The 24,217-nt window shown below is 40.0% G+C and overlaps 1 protein-coding gene and 1 non-coding gene across 2 annotated transcripts in view; both read left to right on the plus strand.

Moving 5' to 3' along the window:
• The window catches only part of RARB (retinoic acid receptor beta), a 160,914-nt gene that overhangs the window by 53,909 nt on the left and 82,788 nt on the right, over positions 1-24,217 (plus strand). The window contains exon 3 of the mRNA XM_006905703.3: positions 12,841-12,982. Within this exon, the coding sequence (XP_006905765.1) occupies positions 12,841-12,982 (142 nt within the window). The remainder of the gene's footprint in view (positions 1-12,840; positions 12,983-24,217) is intronic.
• Positions 3,432-3,550, plus strand: LOC112470281. Its single transcript, XR_003042923.1, has one exon. It is a non-coding gene; the product is annotated as a 5S ribosomal RNA (ribosomal RNA).

Consider the following 24,217-nt stretch of genomic DNA (forward strand, 5'->3'; position numbering starts at 1 on the left):
TTTTTAATTATTCATTTGAGAAAACTCTGGATAAAAATATCAGTCCTAAAAATGTGTGTGTTCCAAGGAAGAACGCCAACAACATCCAAGGAAATTTCCAGTCCTGTTTGATGTAAGGAAAATAATTCCCCAGTTCCATATATAGATGCTCATGAGTGCTTTTAGATAGGTTCAAAATAAACACGCCCTCCTAAGTTATCTTCTTTGTCCTTCTGGAGAAAATTAGAAGGGAAAATAATGTTCTATGGAAGAATCTTCTGGAAAGAGCAAAAATAGGGTCAAACACTCTCAGAGCTTCCAGGTGAGGCTTTCTGGCTTGGGGAGCCAGATCTGACACCCCTTCTTCTGGACCAGAGTATGATATCAGGCACAGCTATCTGCTAACAAGCTCGTCCTAGGCAGCAGAAGGCTTTGGGAAGTAGCCACTGAGGAGAAAAATGTAATTTTGATACAGGAAATAGAAGAACATACAGGTTTTCACTCAAGATATATGTTTCTTCGTCTAAAGCCAGCAATTTTGGAAAATGAAGCTAAGACTTTAAAAGTAAGGGCTCTGTCAGGGAAAATAAAACAGGTCCCCCTACATCCATTAGGCCGCTTTTAATTGAAAACTGGAGTACAATCTAACTAATTGTCAGGTACCTCTTTTATTACTTAGACCATTTACCCCCTTCTCTCCAGTATAATCAGAAGGCAGCTACTCTTTTTAGCAACTAAAGTCAAGTATGAAATGGAAAAGCAGAGAAATAACACTTAAAAAATTGATTGTGTATATTTTGTCAGATTTTCTCTTATAAAATAGGTACAGAAAGTACAAAAGTTAAGTTCCTCAAAACAGTAATAGCTCCAGGATTGTATTTTTATATAGCATGGTACTTAGGTGGAAGCTATAATGTGCTAATTGCAGGCAAGTTCATGTTGTTTGAAAGAGTTTTACCTATTGCTTTGGGGACCTACTTAATTTCAAATCTTGGCACTGTGCTGACACAATATGGCAACTTTAATTTTAAAGATCAAGAAAGAGGAGCTATGGGTGAAATTTGAGCCTATTTCTTGCTAATTTAGAATAAGAAAGAAGGGAGGTTGGGATAACTCATCAAGTTAGGATGTCCGTCTGAATTTATGATACTGGAATTTTACTATTGAAAATATAACCTCCCGTTTCCTTTTTTTATATTTCAGGAATTTTGCTGGTGGTTATATTTATTGAATTTAGGTTTTTATTTTGAACTTTCATTTCCTCTCTTTTCTTCGACGTGGACTCTCCATATGCTATCTAAAAGGCAAAATAACTCGTATATGTTATTTTTTTAATTATCAAAGATACACATGTTCCATCACAAGGATGGTTATGCTTGCAAAGGACTCCTGTTTTGAGGGAGAATGAGACACAAAGATCAATCATTGCAATGCTGCGGAATGAATGTTACAGCAGGGTATGCTAGGGTGGTGGGTGGGGATTCACAGATACCTAACCACTCTTGGGGCTGTATTTCAGAGCATGAGCTGGTGTGAACCAAAGGACAAGGCAGGGAAGGGACTTTTGAGTTATAGGGAACAGCATGTGTAAAGGCACAGAGGAAAGAGAAAACTCAAGGTTTGGGGGGCCTGGATAAGTATAATTGGACAAAGGGCATGTACAACTTTGAGAGAAACATAAAAGAGAGCTATTTTGGGACATTTTCTCCATAAAATCATTGAGAATTAAAAATGGTTCAGGCACGCTCTAAACCATTTTGTTGATGATCTCAGTGTTTAAAGGTTGTGGATTTGGAATAATGCACTATAACAGATCTTAGCCTGGAGTCACCGTGGCTTTTCCATACAAGGGCAGAATCTATTTTGAAAGCTGAAGCTTAAGCAGTATTTTCTCAATGAACTGGTAGCAAGGTTTTTTGTGCTATCAGAGCAGAGAAGCAGAAGGCTGCGTCCAATAAATACCCATTATTTTAGTTGTCTGACTCTTGAAGACTTAAATGGCTTCCCTTCTCCTACTTGTTCTTCCTCTAGGATTTCTTCCTCTTCACTTCAGATTCAGGATGTAACCACGTTTAAAATGAGTCAGAAAAATTCCAGTGAGAAGATTCCAGAATGGTCCTGAAAATTAAATTAACTTGGAAAAAGTACAACAAATTGTGGACAAGCATATTTTTCTTTTCTAATTTTGGCCCTTCTTTACGTCGTAAAACAATGCAAGCACATCCTAATTATCGGTGTCTGTGAATGGCCTTTGAATTATGTGATATGCAGAGTTGCTACAGTGTGTACATTGTCATCAGCCATCGGTTGTGACAGAGCTAAATCCTGACTGTGTTGATGGTGAAATGTTGCATACCAAACTTCTAAAAGAGATTTAAAAACTCATGCTCTCTGACAGAATTTAAGTAGATTTGAGCATGTTTTGGCTCTTGTCTCCTTCTGCTTACCTTTTTTTCCCTTCTTCAGTGCAGAGGAGGATCTTTAATTTGGGTCCAGATGAGATTTAGTAATTGATGTGCAAAGCAGCTGGAGTCTGCTAACTCCTGGGCTGAAGCTTAGGAGCTATTTTGGGGTATTTTCTCCGTAAAATAATTGAGAATTAAAAAAACTTAAATGCATTGGCTTCTCGCCCTGTTATATTTAGAGTAACCCTGATAATAAATCGGTTACTATGGATTTCACCATGGAAGGGCACAAAATAACTGACCCAAGCAATCTAGAAAACAGATGTCTTTGGTTGGTTTAAAGGAAATTCTCAAGACCAGATTTAAAGACAGCTCTGCGGAGCCCAGTGACATCGTCCATTTTAGAGTTTTTTTTCTGCCTTAAATTTTTCTCCCTGCCATCTCTCCACTCAAATTCTTGAGAAGAGTAGAAGTGGTCCCCAAGATCCTGTATTTATAATATTTAACCTGCTCATCAGAAATTCTTTGGGTAACAGATTAACTTTTCAATCTCATATTCTTCACTTTCTTTCTCATTTACTCTGTGTGTGGATGGCTCCCACATCGGGGTCAGAATGAGCTTCTGGGCACCCTCCTGAAATTACGCCTAAATCTATATGCTATTAGGGAAGAAATTTTATCCAATTCTGAAAAAGTTCTTTGTATTCTTTCTCTTCCTTCTAGCCCCCTCCGAAGCCCCTTATGTGTAAAGGAATTAAAGTTTAGTAGTAGAACATAAACTACCTCCTGAATGGTTTCCCTTTCTGGCTCTTGCTGGGGCCATAGAATTGCTCAGAAGCTTCAGGGGTCGTCCTGAAGGGAATCATGTGGTTGTGGTGGATTTGCTTAATTCTGTCTCATCTACAATCTTAAGACTAGCTTTATAGTCAACCAAAGGTTAAGAGAGACCATCTAAGACTTCACATCTTCATAAAGGAAAAAGGTTGGAAATCTTTGCTGTAGATGGTATTGTAGGGCCAGGACTGGCTTCTTAAATTGCAGGAACCTGTCTACGGCCATGCTACCCTGAACATGCCCGACCCCATCTGATCTCGGAAGCTAAGCAGGGTCAGGCCTGGTTAGTACTTGGATGGGAGACCACCTAGGAAGACCAGGTGCTGTAGGCATAAAAAAATAAAAAAAATAAGGAATTGTAAGCTGACAAGGTCCTTGCAATCTGTGAGGTCAACCAAGGGTTGACCTAAATAAATAAATAAATAAATTACAGGAACTCATACAAAATGAAAATGCTTGCGTCTTATTCCAAAGTTTCAGAATTTCAAGACAGCGACAGCAGAGCAGTAAACCAAGCATGAGGTCCTTCTAAGTGTGAGGCCCTGTGTGAGTGTATAGGTTGTACATCCCTTAAGCTGGGCCTGGCCTGTAACAGATCTTTTTACGTTTTGAAAACAACTGTTCTAACTAGCAGTGTTTACTTGCCTTATGAAATTCTCTATCCCAAAATTTTGTTTTGAGATTATTGATCGTATAACCTGATGATTAAATGCCTACAATTAGAATGAGGTTATAATAATCAAACCTATATGATAGCTGGCCACTTTAAAATGTTATTTTAAACAAGGTCACGTTTTACAAATTGGAAAAAGATATATATATATATATTTTTTTTTTTACCTAAATTAAAAGACATTTTATCTGACTGATTAATCTCTCCTTACTGTGGGTTTTCAGTTTATATTACCTAGTAGCATTTCTTCCCTGGATCATGTTCCTGTAAAATAAAGAATATTGTGACCTGAATACATTGGCTCGCTGCCCTTCCTGGGACATCTAAACTGTGCAAGTGTAGACCTTGGTTTCTGATGTTGTGAGTTCAGGTTCTCGGTTAAGAGCACGGGCCGCCTTTTTATTGGTATTCCCAGGGAGTTTTAATTAATTGAGGATTAAAAGGATTGAGAGCATTGGCCTCTGGGTCTAACAGGGGTTGAGCTCTCAGGGGTTCACCTGACAAAGTCCAGGAAAATACCATAATCACAGTCTTCCGGAAAGATTGGTTCCCACGGAGACGATGTTTTTGCTAAATCTGTAGTCATTGCCTTCTTTAGAACCATCTTTCTAGGCATCTCCCAAAATAAAGGTTTGCCTTTCTAACCTAGGCAAGAGTGAATGTGCCAAGGAAACTTCTGTTCTGAGGAAGTTGAAAGGAGACAGCCTAAAATACAGGGTCAGGTTCAAAGTGAAAGGACAAAAGAGACATTTTCCAGTTAGCAGGCAAGAGGCGCTGTAGAATAAAGGGCCTTATAGAAGCCGTGACTATTAAACTCCAGAGTGCTTAATCTTCACTATTGTCATTCATTCAGCTTTACTAAATTCTTAACAGTGGGACCTTGTCCTGGTGGGAATTTTTTTTTTTTTTTTAACAAAAAAATAACTCTGAGCCTCTACCTCTTCGGACAACTCAACTTTCTTGTTTGGAGTATAAATCTTACGTTGTTTTCCTTTTTCTGGCTCAGAGTGTGGCCCCCTCCCTAAAGTGACTTGTTCAATGTGCTTTTCGTTGCATTCATGCCCACCCTCCCTGCTTAGGAGGAAACTCTCCGTTTGTCATCAAAATAGTAGGCTGTTTTTCTACTTTCTCCCTCCCTCTCACCCATTGTCTTTCAGTGGGGTGAAAAGGTCTTTACTTTTCTCTTTCTCCCTCCCAAATCTCGCTATTAATAACTTTTCAAACATTGTCACGCATAGACTTCCACTAGCTCCGAGGGTGTTTTTTGTTTGTTTAAGGCAACGTGTTTCCTGGTCTGAAAACCGGGTTTCCCAAAGTAGCTGTGATGGGATTATTCCATACTCACCTCCCACCGGCAGCATCTTTGCTTCTGGATGGAAATGGAAATTGCAGGTCTGGGACCCCAGCACCTCACTATGCTCCATCCAGCCTTGTGGCCTGGGGGAAGGACTGCTTGGGGCAGCCACCTGGTCACTTCTTGTTTGAGATGGGGTTGAAGTCTTTTCCTTTTCATGACCAAGGAAAAATGACTAAGTGACTTCTTGCTTTCTTTTCTTTCACTCTGGAAGGAGAATTTTGTATGGGATAGAAATTAACTCTGCCAAAACCTGTGCAAACAGATGCGCTTCTCACTCTCCTCTTTGGGTGAATTTCTCCTGATCCAATGCTTTTATGATTAATACAGTATCAGTTTTTCTTTAAAAAAATAAGTAAAGAAAATAGTTTTTACTTAGTACCTTTCTTCAAATGATCATGATGCGTTCGACACACGTGAAACCCTATATAAATGGTTCTAAGGCTAAAAAGCAACTTCTATTCAAAACACTGTAGTATAAATTCTTACAAGCAACGTTATGATTAAATGAGTCAGCAGATTGCAGAGTTATTTCAGAAATCAAGAATTTTAGGGCTGCGTTCCTGCCCAGACCTGAGGGCAGGCTCAGGGTTTTAGTATTTGTATTGATACTCAGAGCTCACTATCTACTTAACTGTGTGCAAAATAATAACATGATGAAATCAGTGATTCACAGCTTCCTGAATAATCTTTGCAGACTGTAATTCTGACCCTAACCATCTCCTGCACGGAAGAGTAAGGGCCTCCCCAGTAAGTGCCTGAAGTGCCTGGCATGGTCGTCACGGTCTTCCTCAGTCTGAACATCAATCCCGTTTTCCAGTTGTCTCAATCTCTCTCTCTCTCTCTCTCTCTCTCACACACACACACCACACACACACACACACACACACACACACACACACATACACACACAGATCCATTCATCCCCATCATCCACATCTCTGCCTACCTGGACCACTGGCCCTTTCCTGCACTTTCTCACCCCTGACCTCTGCTGCTTATCCATAAGGGTAAAAGCCTACCCCTTCTTTAGAGCCGGAAATAAGTGCCAGTTCCCCTCTAATTCTTTTGAGTTCCTATGACCTTTACTCCGTAGATATTTTATGTGTACCTACTATGTGACCTTTACTCCGTAGTTTTTTTATGTGTGCCAGGCACTCTCCTGGGTACTTTTTCACTTTCTGCTTCCATTAAAGTTTTTATCATTCTGCTTGGTGGCCTCTGCTATTTACTGTTCACTCAACTTATCATTATTGGTTGATTGAGAAAGGGCAGAAACCATGCTTATACAGTTGAGATGATAAGGGGCTCTGACCCCCATGCAGTCAGAAGTTAGTGTGTAACTTTTGAATTCCCAAAAATTTAACTGCTAATAGCCTACTGTTGACCAGAAGCCCTACTAATAACATAAGTCAATTAATACACATTTTTTACAACAAAATAAGCTAGAGACAAGAAAATGTTATTAAAATCATAAAGAAAAGAAAATATGTTTACAGTATTGTATGAGTTTATTGAAAAAATCCATATGTGAATAGACTGGCGCAGTTCAAACTCGTATTATTCAAAGGTCAACTGTACATCTTAGTATGCCCAAGAGAGCCCACCGTACCCACTCCAGTTGATTGGCATTCGATGAATGAATCGGCATGTGAATGAGTAAATACAGAGACGGGCTTTGGAATCACGAGGCTGTCTACCCACAATAGCCTATGTTGTTAAGAGATTCAGGACGGTGTTCCATCTTTGGGAATCTTTATTTTAAACTGTAAATGTATATTGGAAATTGTTCAGAAGAAAGCTTTGAGAAAAGGGGTTTCGTCAATAACCATAGATACCATTCGTGAAGTACTTGCTATGTGCTGGGCATCGTGCTGATACTTTATGTGCATTCCCTAACTGGGTACATTCAGTAACTGCAGGAGGTAAGTATTTTTATTATCTCCATTTTACAGATGAGAAAAACTGAGGCTTTAGTGTAACTCACTCAACATCACTCAGTGACAGACAGATCAACTCCTCATGTGCCTGAAGTAAAGACTAATTCTTAATCTCTAGGCCAGTATCTAAACTGACACAACTCTGTGGGAGAGGATGAGAGTATTATGTGTAACAACACCTGAAATCTAGAAGGTCAAACAAGATCTATGAATGGAAAAAAATAATTGCAAGAATTAGAGTAATGATTTGAGAGTATTAGAGGAGGGAAGGTAACTTAATCTCATATCCAGATAAGACGAGAGTGACCTGAACAACTTTTCTCCATGCCCTGTATAGATTTGGGATTTGAGACAAGCCCATCAAAGGAATTGTTAATTTTAGATTTTTAGATATAGGGGAATATTTAGTTTTAAAAGAGACAGTTATTTTTCCTTTTGATTTAGGATTGTCTCTGCACTTTAGCTAATAGAGGATTAGTTAGAACAATGGTGCCTCATATCCTCGATGGGAAACAGAAGTAATCTGAATAAGATATGGGCGCTCCATGAGTATTACTAAGACATGAAGCGTGAACCTGATGGCTCTAATGCATATGTGGCCTTCTCTACCACGAGTATTTTTTTTTTTTCCTTTTTGGTTGCACCTCTGTTCTTTGATAGCAAAAGTAGAAGAGCATAAGATAAGAAAGGTAGAAAAATCTACGATTAGAAAACACTTAACTCAGTTTGTGACGAAGAGCTATCTTCTTGTTCTAGGTAATTAGAGTGTTAATTATGCTACTGACCATGACTGTCACAAACAACAGAAGTCATGGTTAACTCATAGAAGCCATAATTAGACAACAGAAGTCATAGTTAACCAATAAAAAGTCATGATTAATTAACAGGAGTCATGATTAACCAACAGAGGTTACGATTAACAACAGAAATAATAGTTAATCAGCACAAATCATAGTTAACCAACAGCAATCCTGATTGACTAACCTGATTACTACTAAAATCAGTGGATCTTTTACTAACTTCAGAGAAATCTGGTTGCTTACTTTCTTAAGTACAGATAATATCATCATCAAGGAACATATTATTATTGAAGAATTTTTTTTATGGCATTAAGGTATAATATATCCGAGACTATCCCTCTGGCTCTGGTTATAGATGAAGACTTCATCAATACATTCACTCATTCAGCATTTATTTACTGAATATCTACTGTGTGTCAGGATCTGTCCCAGCCCTGGGGATATGTATCAGTATAATTTTATTAGGTGTTGAAATATTGAAATACTTTTCTACCAGTTGTTTTAACAGCCGTTACTTTGAGTCTTTCCTTCCCCCTAGCCGAGTCCACTGTCTTGATTCCAAGGAAACCATATTAAGCGCTGCTCGGAGACCAATTTAGAGCCCACGACCTGCCTGCTTCGGTTCTGGGGAACCAGCCCCCATGCTCATTTTTCTCCCCTGTCAGGGAGGCCTGGATCCCAGCAAGGAAGATGTCACACTCGGTGGAGGTACTGTGACACCTTAATGTGGCAGTCCACGATGCCCATTCAACTCCCTGAGGCTGTGACCACTGGGCAAAGGCTGGCATCCCCCTGTGTCGCCCATTTAAACTCTGAGGTAGACAGTCCTATTTTAGTATATCATACTTAAATAGGTATAATAGAGAGGGAAAAGCAAAAAATCAAGGTTGCCTAAAAGAGGAAGCATTCACGTGTGCTTGGATCTGTCAGAGAGGGCTTCCTGGATGAGGTGACATATATCTTGAAGACCTGATAGAAGTTTTCTGGGTTTACTTGGAAAAGGATGTTCTGGGGAAGTGAAATTGTGGTGTCAGCAACCCTAGACTTAGTGTCAGAAAACCAGACCTTCAAACTCATAGCCATGAACGTGGGGCCGGTTATTAGAGCGTTCCAGCTTCAATCCAGCCACAGCTACCTGCCTGAGGTCCCTCACAGAGGTGTTGTGATGACTCAGTTTCAAAATAAATGTAAAAGCCATCTGAAAGCCCTCTTGTTGGTGTCCTGTAAGCGCCAGGTTAGTCCCAAGAAATTGCTGTTTTTGCCCATACAGGTGGAGGGTATGTCCTCCCTTAGTCTTCAGACACCACCTTCTCCTTGGCCATTGTCTTTGTCCACAGAAACACTCTCATTCCCAACTCTGAAGCTATTCCAACTCGTCACTCCCTGGTGCTTACACACTGGGATCCCAGAAATTTATACCTGGAAAAGATCTTAGAAATAAGCCACCCAGCTCCTCACTTAGAAGAGGAGAACTTAGCCCCCCAGGGCTGTGACCTGCCCAAAGCCGCACAGCGGCGATGAGGCAGCTGCAGCACAGACCCTTGCCATCCCCTCCAGGTTCTTCCTCTTCTGCCTCCCATCTCCTCTCCCCTTGGGCTGCTCTTCCAAACAGGGCCAAATCCTTCCTCTTTATATGCCTAGCTTTTCAGTCTTTCCTCCTCCAGATGTGTCTTTATCCATCCACTGGCTTCAAAACTACTACACTTGAACACAGTACTTTAAAGCCCATTTTTACATATGACCAGTTTTGCGTTACAGCTTTGTTTCCCAAAGTATAAGATTCCCAATTTTAAGTGGTAAGGATTCATGGCTTTAAATCACATTGATTTGGATAGTGAGAAACTTGTTTCTTTTCTCTGAATTTCTAAAAGAGGAAGTCTCAGATCAGAGCTGATCTGTCTGTAATGCTTGCTTAGCTCCTTGTGCACCGAGAAGTGAAGAGGCCTGGGGCTCCAAGCTCTTAGCAGATCCAGTGTCCAGCCAGACTGAAATTACATCTGATTATTGTTTCATTGGACTTCCATTTTATTTATTTTATGAGTACCTTCTAATATTGACGGTTGGTGCTACTTTTCCAATTAAGCCAGAGATTAAAAGTTTCCATTTTAAATAGTGTTAAGTATAAAAAGAGTCAACCTAAACAAAAATATTAAGTAAATGAAATTTAGGTGGCATGAAACCATGATGCCACACTCACATACACACATACACACGAATGTGCACACACACACGTACGCACTAGGTCCTCAAAGCAGTGGTCTAAGAAAAAGCAGGTTTTATGGAACTATTCACATGTCGACTGGGGAGAAGGAAGATTTGTACAATGTAAACATCTCTTTGGCCTCAGAAGGCATTTCTGTTTCCCCAAACCAAGTATAAAAATACCTCCCAACATATATTTTAGTCAGCAAGTATTCTACCTTGATGAAAATGATTTACTGAAACTTAGACCTTCTCCTGAAATCCAGCCAAAAATCTGATTTGGAAAACCAAGAAGTCCTATTTAGTTTCTGTCATCATTGTTACTGAACCACACCGACTGGCTAATTAGTGACATATAAAGTTCTTTAATTCTGTCTTCTTCTTTCATCTGAGAATCATGAGGTTGTTTTTCTATCCTCAGTGGTCACTCACGAAGAATTTGCTGAACTGGATATTCAGTTTTTACTAAATAGAGAAGGTCACCTTCGTCCATACCTCACTCGCTTCACACCTGCGGAAAAGACCGGAACTTCCATTGTGTCAATGTTTTTTGGCAGGAGAGCAATGAAGTTTTTGTAAATTGAGTTTGTACATCTGGCAGCCAAAAGTGTCCTGTAGGTATTTTTTTGCAGGAAAAGATGTGTTTTGAGGTGACCACTCTGCACAGATTCTGTTAGGGTTTCAAAGTATTTGTAGCCTGTTATTTTAGATTCTGAGCATATTTGTAGCTCCAGAGGTACAAAAATAAACTGTGTTTTCTTGGAAAATGTGTGTGTCTGGGATGTGACAGGAGTTGCAACCTTAAACAAGACTTCCAGGCATTTACAGTCGAACCATGCCAGTAAAAATATGTTTATTTAGACATTAAAATCCTAGGGTGCCGATGTAAATATCCTAAAGAATGGGTGTTGTATGAGCTTTCTTCGCTAATGTGCTTTAGCTTTGAATGTTTTTAGTTTGACTCCTGGAGTGTTAATGAACTAGAGGGAAAGTTGAACTCAGATGGTGAGAGTCTTATTTGCTGTTCAGCACATTTGGTGGTGTGTTTCTTCCATTCAGGAGAGATTGTTTCTGATGTAGGTAAAAGTCACATCTCACTTGAGAGTGTAAAATTTCTTGCTTTTAATACTCATAGCAACATAGAGGTTTTGTTGGGCAATAGAAGAGAGAAAAGGCAGCAGGCATACCTTTCACGCCCTCTTTATTCATATTATTTAATAAGCATCACTAAATTATCTGTTGTCTGCAAAGCTGTATGGTAGCAATGGGGAGGACAAAGAGAAGGTCGGGACCCTGTGCTTGTGGAGCCGAAAGCCTGCTTTATTTCATCAGGGTTTCATAAAAATTAGGATAAATTGCCTCTTTTGTCAAAATATAATTTTCAAAGAGTTAAAAAAATTACTCATTAAATGTTCAGTAAGCACACACTGAAGACTTATTTAACTCATTAATGAGGGAACTAGTAGAGTGAAAAACTGGGTCAAAAGAGGATATGAAAAAATATCTAGGTAGGTAGGTTGGTAGGTAGATAGGATGGATGGATGGATGGATGGATGGATGGATGGATGGATGGATGGATAGATGGATGGAGTGAAAAGAAAGAAGGATGCTGGATTAAGGTTTCAAGTTAGATACAAAACTGGTCAATGTCCTACAAGGCAATATTAAACAACAATTTGGGGGATTATATTTCAACCAAGCAGAAATCCTTTGCCCTTGGACTAGACAAATATTATTTGTAGTTTACTGGTCTTCTACGATACTTACAGAGTCTGGGTCTAATCAGTAGTAAATGCTGTAAGTCAAACAAAGTTATATTTCTCAAGAGCGTTAGATGACTAAGTAGGTAAGCTGGTCCATCAGTGCTGTCGTACAGCACTGCCCAACAGAACTTTTCTCAGTGATGAAAATATTCTGTATGTGGGCTATGCAGTGTGGTAGCCACTGGGCACATGTGGCTATTGAGCATTTGAAATGCAACTCGTGCAAATGAGGAAATGAAATTTCGATTTTATTTCATTTTGATTTAAATAGTCACATGTGATTGGTGGTTATTATATTGGACAGTGCAGTTCCTACATGCCATTATCTGTGCGCAGTCATTTTTCTACCTTGTTTTCTGGATATTTTTTTCCTAAACACTTTGTAAATTAAATCATATTTTAAATATCGTAACAGGAGCTAAATATGGAAAAGAACTCAGAGAAGACTCCTTTGAAAAGACTTAATTTTTCCATGTATCGAATAATTTCTTTTGCAAATGTGGCGCCTCTTATATTAAGTTCCTTGACAGTGGACTTACCCGAAATCATTCTGGCCAGCAAGGGAGCCGCTTATAAAGCGAAGCCTGTTTGGAAGGAGCCCAACTCTGCATTATGTTTTCCAAGTGAATCGCCTTGGTCTTAATTTTCTTTTAGCAAGATAATAACGGTCACATCTAGTTTTGATTAAAAGGGGCTTTCTGGTTTGCAAAAAAAAGGGAGAGTGACTATTAATATTTCACAAAGAGTTTAAGGCTTAAATAAGTTAACTTTTCTTCTGCCATCACTTCATTACTCAAAATGAGCAAACAATGCATTGATAAGTTGGGCTTTGATTTCTCATGAAGCTCAGTAGTTTTACTTAGTTTTCTCATCTTCTTGCTTGCTTGCAGGGGTTTTTCCGCAGAAGTATTCAGAAGAACATGATTTACACTTGTCACAGAGATAAGAACTGTGTTATTAATAAAGTCACCAGGAATCGATGCCAGTACTGTCGACTCCAGAAGTGCTTTGAAGTGGGAATGTCCAAAGAATGTAAGTGGAGTCTCAAAAAGTTTTTTTCCTTTTTGCCTTATCTATAAACACGATTTGCTCAGCTTCCAAAATCAAGTCGTGGGGGATGTCAGCATGTGGAATTCAGACGTGACACTAATGATATATTGCCAAGGGTAGGTGTAAACAGAGATGACATGAAAATAGAATAACTGTGGGGATTTTCAGATAAAACTTGAGTGGCAGTTGCTAAAAAGACAGGAGTTGGGTGTCGTGGATGGCAGATTTGTATTCCGGAGCAGTTACTAACTGTATATTTCAGAGCCACTAGTAACTTGAGCGTACCAGAGACTCCATTTCTTCATCTTGATAATGGGAATAACGAGTTTTGCCTGTACTGGTGAGAATACGATGAAATGAGAGGCATTGGATATAGACAGTAGTGATAATTTTTTAGAGGGGAATAGGAATAAAGTGTTTGTTGCAGAAGAAACATTTAGAAATTTGGTATGTTGACATTCTTCCAAACAATTTAAAAGTTAGTGGTTCATGAACATCTGATATGGGGATTTGAAATAATACAGGCAAGTATATACACCACAAAAATTTTCATTCTTACATTCTCTCTTTGGTGCTTTCAGATGTAGAGAATAAGAAAGTGACTGGCAAATGGCTTGGTTCAGGCAGGCCTAAGGAAGATGTAGGCATGTGTGCCAGGTGAAGCACTTAGGGAGATTGCTGCTTCTCCATTCATCCCACCACCTGGGGATGTGATGAAGACAAACTGTGAGGGGGGCACTGGGCTGGGAGTCACGAGGAGACTCTGGAGATGCCTGAGGCATGGCCACTGCCCTCTGAGAGTGTGATACAGAAAACCAAAACACTTTAGCTAAACGTAGTCCTGCAGTGGAGTTTGAAGACTTGTTACAGGTTAAGGGCTCTTGGATTTTGGAACTGGGAAATGTGGCTGACTAAGGAGGGAAAGCCCCATAGCCAAGAGCATTGCTCTGAGGTTGCTCAGTAGTCACACTGGTTCTCTGCTGGCAGCTACTATTCGAGATGCTTCTTGGTGGCCTGCCCAGCATCCTAACAGTATCCAAGTTTCATTTGCTTCTCTACCACTCAGATTTCCATACTTTAGGGGAAACTTCAGTGTTGGGATCAAGCCAATTAGCATGTCCTATGTCTAGCCATAGTCATTTGTGCATGGTGTAAACATGTAACCCAGTCCGGTCCAATGAGAATGAATTCAAGACTCATGCTTATGATCCATAAAAGAAAAAAAATGATAAATTAGACTTCATCAAAATTAAATGTGTGCTCACCAAATGACACTGTAAAATTAATGAAAACAAAAGTCATAGATTAGGAGAAAATATTTACAAATTACACATCTGATAAAGGACTTATATCTAGAATATATAAAAACTCTGAAAACTCAATTATAAGATAGCAAATAACTCAATTAAAAAAATAGCCAGTCCCCTTCAAAAATGCCAAGATTATGCAAGACAAAGATAGACCAAGGAACTGTTCCAGATTAAAAGATAAATGACAACTAAATGCAATGTATAGTCCAGATTGAATCCTAAATCAGAGGGGAAATTGCTATAAAGGACATCATTGTGACGATTCGTGAAATTTGAATATAGACTGTAGATTAGAATACAGCATTGTATAAGCTTTAAATTTCCAGACTTTGATCATTGGGCTGTTGTTATATAAGAGAATGTTCTTGTTCTCGATGTCTGCAACTAACTTTCTATGGTTCAAAAGATGTTTGTGTGGAATGAGAGAGAGAAAGAGAGGGAAAGAAAATGTGGCAAGATATTAAGAATTGTGAATCAGGAAGAAGGGTATAGAGGAATTCTTCGTACTGTTCTTGCAACTGTTCAGCAAATTTGAAGTATTATCAAAAGAAAATTACTAAAACAAAACAGAGCAAGACTCATGCTTAGAATATTGGGACAGAAATACCCTTCCTTCCAAAGCACATGAGTGAAGAAGCAAGTAGCCACAAGTACCCCTGGTAGCTATCCTTTATCCCTAAGGGAAGTTAGCTGTAGGACAGAACAAGTACTGTGTCTAGAGGAGTAGAAAGATAGAAATTACACCCTGAATGGCATCTTTGAATTGCTAAACCTACCCACTCGGAAACCTCTGCCTTCAGATTATTTTATTTTTGCTGAGAAGTACCTGGGGTTGGGGTCTCATTCATATTTAGAGTCCTGATGAACAAGAATGAACTGGGTCATCGAATAGGAAAGCATCCTGCACGTGCCATCATTTCCGGGAGGGTCTTCTTCTTACTCTGTGTGGTTCTATTTGTAGATGATGGGTCCATTGACTACATTTCAGCTAGGTCCCGTTGATCCCTCCAAACTTTAGAGCTATTGAATTACTTAAAATCAATAAATGTGAAGATATGAAGCTAATATTCACTTAGCTCAGGCTCCAAATTGTACCATTAAAGAGAAAAGCATGATATTGACCTGAAATAGCCAGATTATTTACATGTATAAGTGGGACTCACAGGATGATCACCTAATGCTGACATTCTATTGACATGAATGTTACAGTGTAGTTCCGTGGGAGAATTTTAGTTCAGGCTGAAATTATAAATGAGTAAGCCAGATGTGAACTCAGGGAAAATCAGTACTTTTACATTTATTTTGTGTGGGCTGGAGACCCATTTCCTGCTTACATTACTTAAAACCCATATCCTGCTGCTCTGTAAAAACTGGCAGCTTTGTTGGCAATTAAAAAAAATAATGTTTACACCCACAGGAAAACTCCAGTTTCAACCCTCAAGGAACTTATCACCTTAATTAGATTTAAAAATATAGAAATGAGAAGAAAATGGGATCATTATGCCCATGTAGACAAAAATAAATATATTTTTCCTTAGAAGGAAATTGAAGGGAAAGAAATAAACACTTGGAGTATAGGGACTGAGGGTACAATAGAATATTTTTAAAGTCGAAACAGAAGGAAACAGGAACATAGGAGAATCATTTAGATCACGGTATACGCAGCTGAAAGGAACCCAAGAATAATAGAGACTCATAGAATGTTAGAACTGAAAAAGAATCTTAGAGGTTGATTTTCACTCACCTCTCTCATTTGACATACAAGTATATTAGGACCCGGAAAGACGAAACGCGTTTCCCAGCAATCTCTGACTGCTTAACGAAAGACCAAGATTACAATTCACGCCTGCTACCGCTCCCTCTGTGCTTTCTCTGCAATGCCAAGATTAGCAAGATTGGCATTTAATTCTAGCCACAGGCCAGGTCAATTCATTCGTATGTGTCTGAACTCTTTGGATGCGAGCGACAGAAACCTAGCTAAAACTGGCATAAGCTAACCAGTCGGCACATGTAACTGAACAGTTCACAGTAACACAGCTGGGTGCAAGTGCTCATGTTCGTTTTCAGGACGTTATTCCTCTTTGTCTCTCACAGCTGTTTTTTGCTATGTTGTTTTTGTTTCCGGGAAGATTTTTCCCGTGACTAAAAAAGATGGCTATGAGCAGCTTCAGTCTGATAGTCTACCCAACAAAAAGAGAGTCAGGTCTTGATCATTCCATCAGCGCCTAGGGACTAGTTGTGATTGGCCTAATTTAGGTCACGTGCCCCTCTATGAATACATTCCTTTGGGGGTCGGAGGTGAGGTAGAATACTGTGATTGGCTAGGTCCAAATCATTTGCCAGTCTCTGGGGGTTGGGATTGAGGTCTACCTCGCCCAAACCACATGAGCCGGGAGTGTGGCAGAAAGTGTTGTTCAGAAAGACAAGAGGCAAAATCTACCTTATGTTCACCATGATGGTCACATGGTGCTGTTGCCAGTACATTCTTCTTAGTCTTTATGCTAGAGGGGGTAAGGGGAAGAAAGGGGACAAAAAGGAAGGAAAGAAGGAAATGACAAGGGAGGGAGGGAGAAAGAGAGAGAATGAGCTAGCAAGTCTTAAGGATTATTATGGTCATTGCTAACAGAGTATTTCCTATGTGCCAGGCACTGGGTTAACCTCTTTAAATACTTCATCCCATTTGATCTTCCCAACAGTCCTATGAGATAGGTTACTTAGTCTTTCTCTTCCCCCTTTGTTGGGCAGATGAGGCACAGAGAAGTTAATTAGCTTGCTCAAGGCAACACAGTAATGGGTAGTAGTGGACATTTAGACTCAAATAGAAAGATACACTGCATGCTATAAAAAAAAAAAAAACCAACGTTTTTACAACTCTGAGTTCCCTTTCCAACTATGTTTTATTATCACTGGTTAATAAAACAATAATTATCCTCCTTACTTTATATTAGAGATATACCCCCTAGAAAATCATGTGCAAATTTAATTTTTATAGATCAAATTTGGTTTTAAATGTATAAGGAGATTACTAGTAAAAGAAATCCTTTGGTGTGGGCCATCAGAAAAGCATGAATATTTCTTCATTTTTCTGTTCTGTAATGCTGATTGGTATACCTTATGTTTTCCAAGGGCTTTGTACAGCTAAAGGAGCCTTTTTTACAGAGAAATAGCTATTTGTCAGAGCATGGAATTTGAAAGCGGTAACAGCAAGTGCAAAAAATCGATTTTCAGCAGCATTCTAAAAGTGGTACAAAAATTTATGAAGAACTTGGGAAGGAGGCAAAGGAAGCAAAATGACTCAAAGTTGAGGGATGAGCTCTTGCTCGTGGGATGGGAGGCTCGTAACTATGTCAGCAAAGGCCACGTATGTGGCTAAGCCCTAAAATAAAAACAAGAAATAAAAAAAGAGAAGCAGTAAATAAAGACATAAAATTTGGGATTGTGAAAGAGATGTTTGGACAAGCTTATGATGCAGATAAACAGCTAATTGTCCAGATGCAACAGGAGAAAGTTTAAGATGCTGCTGCTCAGAGACTGTAGGAGCATAGAAAACCTGACCAAAAGCATTTGAGTCAGTTACAGAACTTCAAATGAGTAGTTCAGACCTTTAAGCCAGGGATCAGCAAAATGTTTAAAAAGGGCCTGATAGAAAATATTTTGGTTTTGTGGGCCATACGATGATCTCTTTCAATCACTCAATTCTGCCATAGCACAAAAGCAACCATAGAAAATACATAACAAACAGGTGTGGTTGTGTTCCAATAAAATTTTATTTACAAAAACAGGTGAAGGGCTGGGTTTGACCAAAAGGGCCATAACTTTACTACTTCTGTTTTAAGTGGCTCACTCCGGGGGCAGGTATGCCACCTATGCCTGCTCTGTGACCTCCTCTCCAGCTCCTACTCTTATCTGTTGATCTCCTACCAATAGACACCCCAGCTTTGAGCCATACTGAATCGTGCTGACCCTGAGCCTCATATTTCTGCAGAGGCTATTCTCTGGAATTCAGCTTCCACCTCCCTCTCCTGAAATCGAGCCCCAGGAGCCCACTGAAACGTCACTTCCTCTTCGAAGCCTTCATTCAACCCCACCCCACACTCCATTTTTCCCCCTGTATCCCTGTAATGCTTTGAATGCACTTCCATGAACAGTGTATAGTGTGATTCTCCACACGCCAGTGAGGCTCCCTGGCTTGTTTATAAAGTCCTAAAAGGCAAGCCTCAATCAAGTCTTCCTCACTTTGCAGTCCCAGTTAGCACAGTGCTTTGCTCAGTGAAATTAGATTGACCAAGTGGTTAAATGTGGCTATTTTAAAGGGCAACGAAATCTGGCATCTCCTTAGCTTTACTTTCTGAAAGGCTGTCAGACACAAAACAATTTTGGGTGTGCATCTATTCAACGCTCAGTCATTCGCTTCTCTGATCCGGGCTCAAAACAAGTTATTCGACTTTTCTGGGTTTGTGTTTTCTACCAGGATAAGAGGAACATTAGTATTGACTAATAGCCCTGGCATGATGTGAGAATCGATGCTCTTAATCCTGTTTAGACAACAGTGTTTCTACAGTCTGCTTCCTCTTGCCAATTCCTTCCCCTAGAAGACATTAGATCCTCCAGTGTGTTTGCTATCGAAAATGGTCGAGCTAAGCAGGTATCTTGTGTAACTGTGCATGACAAAAGCCCAGTTAAGGTGGAGAGGCTAAAATGGACAAGTGGTAGGGTTTGGAGCTCACTTTTGCCAAATCTTCGCTATCAAATCGCTCACTGACAAAAGGAAGAGATCCAGGGGTAGGATAGAATTGAGGACAGGAGACCAAAAAAATGAAAAAATAAAAAAAAAAAGGAGGGATAAGAATTGAGTGAGAATCGAGATTCGTGTGCAGTGACAAAGGGCAAGTAGTGGACCCTGGCTGCTTCTAACGTTTGCCCAGGTTCCCATGGTCCTCTGTCTTTCTAGGTGGGGTGTCTGTAGGACCCTTTGTCTGTAACAAAGATACTATGGGAAGTATTGTGGCTGCCACTCCCATTCTATTTCTTTTTCTTTTTTCTGAAAACCACTGGCCATTAATTCACAAAGGAAGCACTTCAGATTGCTCTTTGAGCTTGTGTTTATATGGTCCATGCCTTTGAGTGGTGGGTAATACATGTCTTTTATTTTGTTTGAGAATGCTGTTTAGCATTTATTTAGCAGCATTTTTTTTTCCATGGCAGTTTCATAAGTATATTTGTAGAACAGAGCAATTGAATAATCTCTGCATTTAAGAGTCCCTAAGCACTCATTGACACCTTCTCATTTGGGGTGTATTGAGCTTAAAAACAACTTTTTATAAAGTCTCTAAATTCCGATTTATATTTTACACACGGATGTCTCCATAGGTCAATTGGGTGGAATAAATGTACTTTGTGTGGACACTTAGATACTTGCTTGAGAGGCTTCTGTTATTCTGTGTTCCTCTCATTTCCCCTTTAATGTTAAACTTACATTAAAACAAACCTTTTGGATTAAAGGCACTTAACCTCAGTTAAAATCACTTTTGTTGGTGCACAAATTATATTGATGTGCTCATCGGTTCTACGGCTAGATTTTACTAGCTTAATAATGAGGAAATTCATATTGTAGGTTGCCCTGTGTACTTGGGAAATTACATAAAAATCATCATCAGGGCACTTAATGTCTTTCTAATTTTAGTTTATTTCTTCATTTGTTCCCAAGTTACATCCTAACCTGTTACTACATTTGCAGGGTTCACCGTGATCATTTTGTTCTGCTCACCAGAGATACAGCATTAACCCTCGACCTTCTCCTTTAACCCGCCACAGCAATCCCCAAAGAGTCCCCCCAAATGTAAATGAAAGGCTAGAAACTTCATATTTTTATATCTAAAAATGTCATCAGAGCTGGAAACTGAAAATCTGCTGCCCCTTTCCACTTGCCAAATGTTGATGTTTTCCTGCATCTGCCTGAGATTTAAAAAAAAAAAATTCCGTTTGGGCACCAGCAGTCCAGTGATGTCGGTGCCACTGTGGGACTTGAAGCCCATTAACACTCAGGCTCCAAAGGAAGTATTAAAATTCCTTCAGCTTTACTAACACATTCCTCTTTGCAGCCTGTCTCCTGAAGGGCGACACTCAGCACATTCTCACCTTAGAAAAAGGAGAAATTTCCATTACACAACAAGACAGAACAGAGGAAGGGACAAAGGGCTTTGGAGTTAGCCTGAGCTGAGTTCAAATGCCGCCCTACCTTCTAGCTGTCCCATCTTGGGCAAGATGTATAATTTTGCTTTAAGTGGGACGTGCTTACCTACAACATGAGGATTATCACAGCAACTTTGCTGGATTGTTTTGTGCATTGGTCCTCCTAAGGATAATGCATTTAGGACTGTGCTTGGCACACAGAAGGTGCTAAATAAATGATAGCTGTTATCTCAGGTTCCTCCTTTAGTGGTAACACAGTATCTGTTCTGTGCTCCTGTTGCTGCTGCCAGAGCTGTTTGTTTTTTGTTTTTTGTTTTTTTAAATAATATCAGCCTTCGTCCCCTTTCAGGAGAAAAGTGACGGGTGGAGGTTCTATTTGTTTTTAGTTGTTTATAACACCACAGTATAGGTGTACAGCTCCAATATTAAGTTACAGCATTAAAAATAAAGCTTGAAGGCATAGTTTCCAAAATATATATTCACCTTTCTCGTTTACCATAAGCTAGGAGGCAGGTCATTTGCCCGGAGATGCTGAAACACGTGAAATCAGAGAATAGGATGGGATCCCTGGTATCGTGCAACCCAATGCCAGGGGGAAAACCGAACTGGGGTGTTAGAAAGGACGCCTGGCTCCCATCCTGCATCATTTAGCTCAAGGCGAGGCCATGGGGATCTCCTGGGCAGTGTTGGACTCATGCCAAATTGCCCAGGAAGCAAAGTCTTCCTTTCTCTCTCTCAGCATCCTCCTTTCATCACCCATTTGGGAGGAATTCTGGGGAGGACATCAGTGATAATAGGATAGTTGATGGTCACAAAGTGCTCTACCAACAGCAAGTCTCCTAAGACTTCGGGTCATCCCATGTGGCAGATAAGACAGGAATAATACTGTGATCCGATCCAAATTGCCCAGGAAGCAAAGTCTTCCTTTCTCTCTCTCAGCATCCTCCTTTCATCACCCATTTGGGAGGAATTCTGGGGAGGACATCAGTGATAATAGGATAGTTGATGGTCACAAAGTGCTCTACCAACAGCAAGTCTCCTAAGACTTCGGGTCATCCCATGTGGCAGATAAGACAGGAATAATACTGTGATCCTCGGTGTCCTGAAATTAGGCTAAGAGACTTGCCTAAGGTCCCACTGCTGGCTTAAACCTAGGGGTCCTACCTAATTCCAGTTTCCCGTGTATGCACAACAGAGTTCTTATGTGATTTTAGTGCTGCAAAGTTTTCAGTATCTTCATCCACCTTTGCTCCCAAATTGCATATCTCATCATATATATACATGCTTTGATCTAATATAGGTACCAGTTTTACTACATTATTTTCCCAAATGTAAACTCTGCACACAGTGGTATGAAACATAATTTTAGGAAGTAATGAATTTAGCATGGAACAATATCAAATTATATAGTGATAGTTATTTCCTTTTCAATGTTCATTTAGTCTTTTTATTACCAATGAGGAAAATCTCAGTTTAATGCCAGAACAGTCTTAATTAATGCCTCTTGAACCTTTCCTAATGTCCTCTTTTTATAGAGAGAGGACAGGCAACCATACCTAGTCAAGACTAAATTGTATTTATTGCAGAGCTGTGCAAATTCTTTAAATGGCCAGATAGTACATATTTCAGGCCTTGCAGGCCGTTTGGTATTTGTTACCTGACTCTATCATTGCAGCATAAAACTTGATGACCGAGAATGGCTTTATTCCAATAAAACTTTATTTACAAAACAGGCAATTGACCTGGAAACCCTGTTTATTTTTCACTCTTACCTCCTCTTTATGAAAAATAAAATTACTTTTCCCTTTATAGTAATATAAAATTCCCTAAATTTAACTTAAGCAAAAAAAAATTAATTTAAACAGAAATCATAAGAGCATAATGGCCTATGAGTATGTGAAAAATTTTGCTGGTAGTACTGGAAGGAAAGTTTGAGAAAATCTGTTTTTATATGTTAGCTGGTCAAGTGTTGTTGCATCTTAAGTGGAATAGAGCAGAGTCTGGGGGATCCTCAGCCCCCTCACAGCCCCCTTTAGTGCCTCAGTTGCTGGTCAATATCCCCCTGAGCTGCGTCTGGCTTGTTCACACCCCTCAGCCCTTCCTCCATCCTGAGCAGTGCACAACTCAAAGGTGGCAGCTGGGTCTTGCTTTTCTTGGATCCTCAGGGTTTAGTCCTGTCCTGGTATAGTGAACGGTCATTGAACGGGTAGATCTGTCGGCATGGGATTCAAGCATCCAGGCACACTGGTGGCGGAACAAGGGAGACCTCAAGTTGCACTGTTTATTTCCCCGTCTGAAGACGGGCAGGGTAGTGGCTTAAAGCACAGACTTGAGGGCCAGTCTGGATTCAAATCCAGCCCACTCCTTATTTAGCTCTGTGTGATCTTGGGCAGGTTATTTAACATCTCTGTGCTCCTGGTCCTTCTCTAATATTACCTATCTCACATGGCTATTAGGAGGAATAAATGAATGAATTTATGGTAGGAATTAAAGACATTTCTTAGCTACGTGTTAGCTCTCATTACTCTTCCTCCTGCTCTGATAATGACCCAATCTAGCCTCCAAAGAATGGCCTATTTGATCATCGATATGGTCCTTAGTGACTGTGCAGAACAGCAAATGCTCCTTCCAGCCCAGTGGTCCATTTACTCAAAACAAGAGGTACTGTTAAATTTGACATTTGTCCTTGGGGGCTCAGATGTAACACTCACAAAGCAAAGTGTCAGCTCTGAGCCAGATGATCCCATGCTGGGATTCATGGCCTTTCAGAAACAGCTCCAAGTGTATCAGCGTAGGCAGAGCCCTGCACAGCTGGCCCAGCCTGCCCCAACCTGCCCAGGACACTGTTATGGTCCCCAGTATGCCCACACACTAGCTGCCACTGAGTGCTCTGCATGTCTGGTCATGTGACGCGGCCTCAGGGTGTGCGTGCTGTTCTCTCTGCCCATGATGCCCATCCCCTACTCCCTCTTTCTGCTTGTCCTTCAGGCCATCCCTCTCCTGAACACGCAAACACACTTCTCTGAGAACAGGGAGCCGGTGCAAATTACTCTCAGCTCTCTACAGTGTGACATGTTAGTGGCACCTCTGTTGGGTGACTTTGAAAGTCAAACTTGATTTTGAGTCCAGGAGCTAGGTAGACATGAGTGTGTTTGGGGAGGGGGTGTTGGAGGGGATGGTAGGGAAGAGAACGAGAACACACACAGATGTTCTTTGCACTGGCTGTGAAGGCAGACACAGTGTCTCATTCTTATTTAGGTCCTCAAATGAAAGCCTAATGCCTTGTGCTTAACAGAAATTTCTAGAATGGATTGGAGGCAAAGAATACTTGAAGGTTAGAGATTCTAAAGCAGGAACTTTCGTCCAATCTTTCTAAGAGTTAGAGATTTGAATTAGATCCCATTGATATAATGAGCCTGTTTTTGCCTTTTCTATTTTGCTTCCTTCCCTAATTTGCACTGTATAAATCTAGCGCATTACCCCTTTTATGACATGAAGCCTTGATCTTATTTATTCCATGGTGGGTGTAACCAGATGGAACTTGAAAATGGGTCCTAATAGAGAAGATTTGTTTTCTCTAAAAACTGTACACACCTACACACCATATTTCATCAAATCTATAATTTGTTAAGGCACACTATTATTTTATGTACCGCTGAAAAGAAAACAGCAGCCATTAAACTAAGACACAATGAAGACTGGAAGACAGGTGGCA

Source organism: Pteropus alecto, unplaced genomic scaffold, assembly GCF_000325575.1.
Source record: "Pteropus alecto unplaced genomic scaffold, ASM32557v1 scaffold10, whole genome shotgun sequence".
NCBI lineage: Eukaryota > Metazoa > Chordata > Mammalia > Chiroptera > Pteropodidae > Pteropus > Pteropus alecto.